The 9,670-nt window shown below is 30.7% G+C and overlaps 1 protein-coding gene across 1 annotated transcript; it reads right to left on the minus strand.

Annotated features, from left to right (window-relative positions):
- Nucleotides 1-194: 194 nt before the first annotated feature.
- LOC137924284 (alpha-tocopherol transfer protein-like) lies at nt 195-6,486 on the minus strand. Its single transcript, XM_068767669.1, has 6 exons — nt 6,414-6,486; nt 6,077-6,248; nt 4,225-4,441; nt 3,277-3,463; nt 2,046-2,259; nt 195-1,093 (listed from the first exon to the last, which is right to left on the minus strand). Exons 1-6 carry the CDS (start codon nt 6,432-6,434, stop codon nt 939-941), a joined length of 966 nt encoding a protein of 321 aa, XP_068623770.1. The 5' UTR covers nt 6,435-6,486; the 3' UTR covers nt 195-938.
- Between the last annotated feature and the right edge of the window lie 3,184 nt (nt 6,487-9,670).

Here is a 9,670-nt window from a genome sequence, read left to right on the forward strand (position 1 = left end):
GTAAATGCATACAGACCACAGAATAAAACAATTATTAATATCAATTTGTTTTATTTGAAACTAGTTACTTCTACTGATTTTTACTGCCAAAAATTATTAGTTTGTGGAGAAATAAACAAATAAAAAGTATTGTAAACTTATCACTTTATTTATTGATTTAATATTTTATTACTAACAGCTATTACACCATCGGACTTAAAAACTATAATCACATTATTACTAAATCATTTGCTTAGTTGATATTTTAAAAAGCTTTTTGATTGAAGGTTTTTGGTAACATAACATTGTCGGCTATAGGTGTTTAAATCTACAGTGTGGTTTTTAAGGTCCAAACATGCATTAAAAATCTATGGATTGCTACGTTTAGCAGTGTCCATTTTACAGCTGAAAGACGACCACAATAAATGATTGCTTGAGAACTAAAAAACTAACTTTAAAAAACGCGGGCAAACAGTGAAAAGATAATCACTGTTTTACTCGAACATTTGCCGTGCATTAACAAAAATATGGAAAAAGAATTGGTGCTAGGTCTATAAGCTTATATTAAAAGTTTTTTTTATTCTATTGAAATACGACAGTCTAATAAATTCAGTCAGTACAAATGTATGAGTGCGCATGAAGAGAGAGCAATAATTCCTAGTAATAGTTTGTTTTCTAACAACAATGTGACGTTTGTAGCGTGAGTACTATTTATTTCATTTGCTTTGAGATACATCGTTTAGGATAGTTATTGAAATAAAACTTATTGAATGTTACTGTCTATAGTCAAGCCCATCAGATAGATTTATATGCAATGTCTTTGTGAAGTAAACTTTTCAAAAAAATCAAAATTCAAAAACATTTATTTAGTTTTAAAAAAAACTTTGTATAAAATTTTATACAACTAACACAAACATTTTTAACCTAATTATAGTAAATAGCAAATATTTTTAAGCTCCTTAATCAACTTCAAGTTTTCTAAACGATCCATTACATCCAAAGAAATCATCAGAACTTAGAAAATGTGTTCTTTTTGATTCATCACTTATTACTTTATCTTGTTCAGCGAAATATTTTCTCCAAGCATCCGACTGTAATGTCGCAACCCAATCATCTGAAATTTCAAGTAAAATTACTAGAATTAATCACTTAGAAGAACATATTTAAAACATATGACTGCAGGATTACTTTTCGCAAACGAAGTTGTATAATAAACAAGATAAATAAGTTAAACTGTTTTATGTTATTTTATGGCGTTAATAATCTGTGCGCCAAAGAAAGGAGACGTAGTTTTTTTTGCGAGATCAAGTCATGAAAGTGGAGTTCAATCAGTTCAATGTTCTGTAGTGAAGACCACGTATTAAGAATCGTAGTGAAAGACGAATCACTTATTTTATTTATTTCGCTTTATGTTATTACAAAAACATGTGTCAGGCAGTCAACCTTAAGAAAATTTAAAACTATATTTCATATCGGCAATTATTATTACCACCAACTAAAAATAACTATTATTATTTCTGACTAATGAGGAATTTTCTGGTATAAACTTTTAGATAAGCTTAAACCAAAGAATTACATACAGCAAAAAGTTTTAGTTTTTGATAACCATCTGGTTACTGTTTGTTAAAGAAATAAAATTTTCGTCGCATAAGGTAGATATTCTTCGTGTTTTTTTGGTTGACGTTTGGCGTTTACAATTCTACTAGAATTCTTTATCGACCCAGAAGAAGCTTTCTCGAGCATTAATAAAAAGTTAAAATAATAAATAAGCCAAATTTAGGGATATAAAAGCATAATAGGCTTTTAGCAACATGTTGCAAATTTTTAGCAATATGTCATTGCCATGTTTACAAAATAATATCTTCAACCATTTTCATATAGTGAAATTGAAGTATTTAGCAATTTTTATTTAGTAGATTTCTATAGATATTGGAAAATAGTTGACTTTTACTGTCAGCTGTGTGGCAAAAAAATTACAAACGAGTTAAACAAGAAATGATCATCTATTCACTCTTCAGCGTCCTTATTACCTAAATTATAATACATAGTAAGAAATAGTAATTTACCTGTTATTTCATCACAACTTCTTTCGTATCCTCCGTATTCTACGGGCAATATGTTCTTTGGAAATAATTCATAAAGTTCTTCAAATTTTTGATACAAATATATCCTTTTGGCAACTTTTGGTTTCATTAACTTCTTTAATATGTTTATGATAGGTGCAACAAAGGTTGGGACATTTACGAAATGCAAACCTTTTATTTTAGCTCCGAAGCAAAACTAATGTGAAGAAAAGAAAAGAAAATATTTAGAACATTACTAATATTAACTATAATTTTGATTTTAATTTTAATATTAACTGTATATGTAATTGTGATGTGTTATGTGATCAAGTCGTAGTTGTATTTGTTGTTATAACAAACAAATAAATACATTTTGTTAATAACTGACCAAAAAAAAATTTTCGCAAATGTTATTAATTTTCAGTTTCATTTAGCTGAAGCATATTAACTGCACTTTTAATAAACTTCATCATTTTTATTTCAGCTGTAGAACATCCGCTAGGGAACATAGACCTCCACATATATTTTCAATAGCTGGTCGGTCCCTCTTGCAGGCTGACGTCCTATTGCCGATGTATATTAACATAGAAACTCTTAATATATTGCTTGTTTTTTCTTAAAATAACAGTGCTTGTTAGTAAGAAGGATATACAATTATTACAAATTAAAAATAACAATATTCTTTATATACGGTATAAATAAAAGTAACGAACGTCTCTCGCGGAACATTTTTCCTTCATAAAATGTACTAAGATATTTTAATTATTATTAATAACAGTATTAGTCTAAACATATTTTACGATGGTGTTTAAGAGAGAGCGCACTCGCGTTTGTGTGTATGTTTGTGCGTGTGTAAGTAGGTACTTGTGCGCGCGTGCACGGGTATGTGTGTATTTCGTTTATCTAATTGTACAATGTTGAAAAATAATACTCGTATTTAAACGAACCAGTAACTATAGTCGAAAATATTAACCCTTTTCTTGATAATGTATCTGTAGAGATACATCAGAATTAAAAAAAATTGTGGCATCAATTTTGAACGCAAAGTAATCATTTGTATGTGAATGTTTAGGTAATTTCTTAATTTTCGAACGCTTGTTCAGTTTTTTTCTGTTGACATCCTTGGGTGTTAAAAGTCAAGTGGTATGAATATTAATGTAATATTAAAAAAAATCTGTCAAGTTAAATCCAAGTAGCAAATATTACATTTATTAGTAAATAATGAGAAACTTACTCTGATGTAGTATACAATTTTTGAGAGAAGCGTCGGAGTCATTTGAACTGAGTTGTGGAAAGTGACATTGGCTAGGTCGAAAATCCATTGCTCGCCCTGCGCCGCATCGTTAAGGATTCGATATTCCACTATCATATAGCATAATTTTACTACTTCAAGGACATCATACTCGAAAGGCTCTTTCACTCTGAAATAAATATTAAATGCCTTAAACAATAACGTCCTTTTTCAAATGTCCATCGACATTTCAGCTGGAACTAAGCCTCTCCAATACATAAGACTATTTGTAAATTGTCTGCATTGAAATTATTCCACCGACCTCAACATAATCGCACAGACGACCTCATTGAAGTCTTTGTTAGAGGTCCATTTTGTGGGTGGACACCTATGCTGCACTTCCCGGTCTATGATCTCCACTTTACTGGGCTACGTAAGTTGTGAAGACATATAAATCCTTCACATATTAATTACTTCGAGCTATAAAACTAGTATAAATTCACTAGAATATTATTCTGTTGCATACATTATACAATATAAAAATTCAGTATATTTTTGTACTTCTAAATATAACCGGTATCAACGCAAACAAGGCGTTATTAACATAAAAATTAAAGAAAAAACGTCGACGTTTATTTTTAATAAGATAACTTGAGCATGTAAAAATATGGTTATTTTATTTTTTCGAGGCAGTGAGTACTTTAATGCGATCGGTGAGGAAATAAGCGGTCTCTATCTTTGTATTCTGATTTTAATCAACGATTTGTGTATTTGTCCAATTTTTACAACTATAACATTTTCCGTAGTAAAGTAGAGACAAAAATAAAATAAATTAAAAGAAAAATATTAGATGATATTGATAAAATTAATTTTATCTTTATCTAAGGAATAGAAAGCATCATTTTACGATACAAAACATTACAAGATATTTATAAACATCATATAATGTACCTGAAAAATGAAAGTCGGTGGTTAAGAGGCGTCTTCTTTGGCATTGTAATATAAAATCCAAATCGTAAATATTTATCAATCGTAGGAGAAAAGGGGTCTCTGTTCATTAAGATTTCCGGCATTTTGTGTTTCGCTGACATCCAATTATCTATTTTATCTTTAACTTCTTCAATTTTAAATGCTTTCAAAATCAAATGCTGAACTATCATTTGTCTACCTGAAATTAAAACGAAATAATTAAAGGATTATACTTTACGCAGTATTATTCTTTCTGATTTACACATGGTTCTAGTTATAGGGAAAATAGACTCTAAAAGAATAATGGAAGTTACCGCAAGTCAAATTAAGTTGAAACAATAACTGGACTATGACTACTGTCTTGAAGAAAGCAGGATAGGACGATAAAGAAATATCTTATCATCGATGCTGCCAAGCCGTTACAAGATAAACAAGAACCTCAGTAATAAAGAAATGATTGAGAATAAGTTATATCGACTATTGAATGAAATTACTTTTTTGCTTTGAAATTTTCTACTAATTTTTTTATTACAGTTATAGAATTATAATATACTATAAAGATCTTAGAGTTTATACAGTAAAGACATCATCAATTATAATTTTCGTTGCCATTCGATCAGAGAAAATTCTTCCCGTGGCAAGAATTAACTTTTTATATATTAAGGAACACAGAAAAACTTATACAGACTGGTAAGAAATAAAATAAAAGAAAAGGCAAAGAAAGAATAAATTTGCATTAAACTGCCTCGAATGCTTATTTAATGCGTTTTTTTTCTGCTTTATATTATAATCAGAACCTTCAACAAAGGATACGTGAAGTAAGGACGTACAACAAGTACATTAAACACACATTTTTATTTGTGTGACTTATCCCACAATTGTGGGAGACCAAAACGAACAAACCCAAATACAACGATAAGAAGAAATGGAATACTTCTGTCATCGGAATTATTATTATGAAAAAAAATTATATATTATACAGAATAATTAGCTATAGATGTAAAAGCTTTAAATTGATGAATGTGTGACCAGTTTATCAGAAAAGGTTTTAGACCTTTTTTCAATAAACCTGTTTAAAGTGATCAATCTGAAATATGTAACACAAATATATTTTTCTATTGAAATGAAACTAACCAATACCTCTTCAATAAATAACCTCTGTTAATTCAAAGTCTGCCGAGACAAATAGTAAACAATAATTACTTTTATTATGTAGTTATCTGAATTTAGGAAAAGTTTTTTCTTACCATGTAGTATATTTTTTTTCTTTATATTACTAATAGATAATATTATCGTTACGTTATTTATAATCTCTGAATCCATTCATTTTAAGTAGGGTGTATCATACAACAATTGTCTGCATACGAACTATACATTCATCCCTTTAAAGCATGGTTGCACAGACTTATTAAGACTAGGGGCCACTCGGGCAAATCATGGACTGATAGCGGGCCGGCCTTCAGAAGTATAGGTAAAGACAATAAAGAATTGATAATAATTAAAATTCAATATTTTTCAAATGTACGAGAGTATTATTTTTGTTATCAGCGGGCCACCAGTATTCAACTGGCGGACCACTGTCTGTGCATCCATTCTTTAAAGCTTTTACATGTATATATAATCAAGCATGTATATAAAATAAATCTAGTTCACAGTTCAAATTAGAGAATTAAAGTATTTTGAATAAACATCAAATGATCAATATAAATCGACGAAAGATCGACGTAAAAGGCGATATTAAATAATACCGTTTAAGTTTATAACTTGTAGATCAGGTTATAGTTTATATTTAAATTAGTTTGAACAGGTTTAAGTTAAAAAAAGAACGACTTACTTAATTGTCCTTTGGGTAAATGCGGTTGTTTCTCATACCATTCTTCTATAGAAAGTATAATATCTTGCAATCCTTTCGGTGAAATATTGTTATGCTTAAATATATAACGCCTATCGTCGGCGGTTACATTCAAAAGTTTTGTTACGTTTTGTGATAACTCTGAATTTCTCTCCTGAAACACAAGTGTTAAGCAAATTCGTATTTTTTTTGTCTTTCTATTTTCATATGAGTATAACAATTTCTCGCTACAACATAACACTAATTTCTTTTTTTTTACTGATTATAACACCAATTTGTAATATATTTTTTAATATTTATTTGTATTTAAATCACTCACCTCTTCTAGTTCTTCAAACATTGTTAAAATTTGTTGTTTTTAACTTGTGATGGATTATGACCGCACCGACCACCGTCTGTTACAAAATGAAAATCAAGCGTCATTCCGTCTTCGATTACCATATATACTAAAATTATAATAATAACTCGTATTTTTTGGAGATCGATAGCTTGTTTTAGTAGCAAGGTCAAATTTTTAAGCTTTGAGAATATTCGTTTAATTTTAAATAACATTTTCACGCAGCCGCATTATTACGTTCTTAATTGTCTTTGTTGTTATTTTATTACTTTATATCATCAAAATTTTGGGCAAAATACGTGATTCTACAATGAAAAACCAAGTACTCGACCCTACATCTCGATATGATCAAGTTAGTAAGCTTTCTAGGCTCAAGATACAGGCTTTTACAATAGGATCCCAGATGATGTCTAGAAAACCCTTACTGCTAGATTTAAAAAAAAATGTCAAAGAATGCTCGTGTACTTGGAGTTACTTCTTTTTCTTCTTTTCAGCTAATGGACGCCCACTGCATAGGCCTCCTCCAACGATTGCCATGATCTTCAGTATATCGTTGGTCCCCCTAGTCCCCTACTAGGGGGACCAACGATATACTGAAGTACATACCCACGCCGCGTCTACCGGCACCTGTTCACCACTTGAGAATCTTTCGGCCCTAAAGGCTATCAGTTGCATTAGAATTACTACACTGTACTTATTAATTACTTTATAGACTTCATTGAGGGCACACCTGAAAAATGATGTATTGGCTTTCAGACTATTCCAAAATTAGTTAAATTTGTGATTTTAAATTCTTTAAAAATAATATCAGCCCCGCTTATCTTATTTCAACAGTTCTTTTCAGATCTGAGGCATTTATTATTGAACAGGCGAGTTACTAATATTGACATCAGTAAGAGAAATAATCCATCCTTTATTCAATAAAGAGTTTTTGAATTATAATTTATATTTGATACAGTAATACGAGTTATAGAAAGACGTGCTGTATGAGCAAAACACTTTAGATTTTCTATACATATTTTTGTCTACTTGGTCAAATTCTTGATTTGTTACTCTTTTGATCCTTTGCTTTTGCTGTATATTTCTTACTATTATTTAGATGATCTTTGTTAACTTAGACCTTGTTACTTTTTCTATGTCAGCTGGAAAAAAAGTTGCTTAAATTTTTTTATAAAAAAGTAAAATCTGTGTTGTAATTCATAAGAAAGGAACACAAATTCTTAAGGATAATTAATTTTTTTAATAAGATAGTAATTGGTATAATTACGTACTCGAAATTGATTATGACCACTACAAATCTGTTCTAATTTCGCAGTACATATAGAATCAATTTGAGAAATGTCCGCGTTATACGTGAAAAATCGTTACGTGAGTAACATTAGATCACTTATTATGATGGGTAAAGCCTAAAACACAGTAATATGTTACATTATATAGCGGTACTATTATTCTATTGTTTTAGTGAAAAGAATATTTATGATTAATTTTTTTTTATGGTACTCTGTGATGTTAGATAAAAAACGTCTTGGTTTAGTCAACGAAAAAGTTCGTGTATAACAAGTAAATACCTGTTTACCAGATTTAAACATCTGTTAACATAGATTATACCATTAAACATATACATATATAGGCCAGCATTTTGTTATACATTAATATTTATGTAATAAATATACAGTAGGTATATGTATGTTAGTTATTTGTATATAGGTTTATACATGACGACGATGCGATACTACATCCCGTCAAAAACATCTTCCGTGGAAGGACAAGATACCGGACAAAATAATCCTGGTACCCAACAGGAGTATTTTGCCAAAAACACGCTATGGTATGTCAGGTTTAATTTTCCGAAAACTATTCAAGTATAGGTCTACCCCCAAGATATCTATGGAAAGATATAGATAATCGACACTAGGCAGGTGGGTTGGCGATCGCAGCGCTAGCGGACGTTGCAGCCCATCCTCTGGTTTTTTTTTTTGAGCAGAGGCAATTCTATATATTTAATACACGATGTGAGAATTATATAACACTGTATCCCGGCAACCGAACCCACGACGTACGATCGCAAGTATCAGTTCTCTACCATTGGACTAATACTGCTTGTAGTATCTTGGCATATACGTTGAAGTTTATAAGTTTATATATACAATATCTTGTATCTTTTTTATTTAGTAGCATATATGCACACTCAAAGCTGACCTTTCCGTTATTTATATATATAAATGCATGGGTTCTCTGGTAGAGATCCACACGTACGATAAGACTGCCTTCTGTACCATCGCTGCATAAATTTTATACCCTTCATTATTTACACTTTCTATACTTTATTTTTTATCGTGTATCCTATTACATTTGTTGTTTTTATAGTATATAAAAATAATTAAATAATACCGTTAGAGAAGCTAGGTTTGTATGAATTTACTAACGATAAATTACAAAATGTACATTTTTAACAAATAAAAGTACAGTTAACTAGTCATTCTTTGGTCAATATTTACCTAAAATTCAGATTGATATTTTGAATAGTATCTTTAAATAAGAATGAAAACATTTTGTACCCCAAGATTTTCTTTGTCGTGTAGTTGTTATCATTACTATTTTAGCCCTAGAACTTCCAAGAACATCGTTAAGCACCATTTTGTAGCTTAAAAACACTTCCTCATTCGTGATTCTGCGACCAACCGGTCTCGGCGCATGCGAGGCCGGATCATATATCACAGAGGATGTTAGCCAACACCTAAATACACTAGACAGAAGCGTTGGTATGCTTACCGAAGTGATAGTTGTAATATTAGCCAGGCAATAGCAGGCCGACCTTCGGCTCTCTCGGATGCCCTTGTGTCCTAATGCTATGCAAGTATTATCATTGACAGCCCAAGTGGAGGTCCCTCTGTGGGAGCTTTTGATTGAATATAGTCATACCATGGAGCATCCGCCGAAGGAATTTAGATTTTATAACCTAGGATTTCTCAATATCCGGTAAAATAGTAGTAAGTAACGACCCGAGCCGAGGCTCTCCAAGAGCCTTCTAGCTTCGCTACCTTAAAAGAAGTTTTCGGCTGGTGGCTCCCAGCGCCTTGCTCTACCAAAACGAGAGAGTCCGTTTCAAAAAAAAATCCTCTTTCATACCAACAATAAAGACACACTTCCAAAATAGAGGAAGTTATTAAAAAATCTATTCTTTATTACATCATTAGTATTCATATGGTTTAATTATTGAAAAATATTCGCAACAGAAT

Source organism: Battus philenor, unplaced genomic scaffold, assembly GCF_028537555.1.
Source record: "Battus philenor isolate CCGP_79_NKW_IND1 unplaced genomic scaffold, ilBatPhil1.0.hap1 SCAF_23, whole genome shotgun sequence".
Lineage (NCBI taxonomy): Eukaryota > Metazoa > Arthropoda > Insecta > Lepidoptera > Papilionidae > Battus > Battus philenor.

Coding starts and splice junctions, on each gene's coding strand:
- LOC137924284 (XM_068767669.1), bottom strand. CDS start 6,434: ATGTTTGAAGAACTAGAAGAG. Junction 6,249..6,413: donor TGTTTGAAGAACTAGAAGAG/GTGAGTGATTTA, acceptor CTTGTGTTTCAG/GAGAGAAATTCAGAGTTATC. Junction 4,442..6,076: donor TTTACCCAAAGGACAATTAA/GTAAGTCGTTCT, acceptor TTTTAATTTCAG/GTAGACAAATGATAGTTCAG.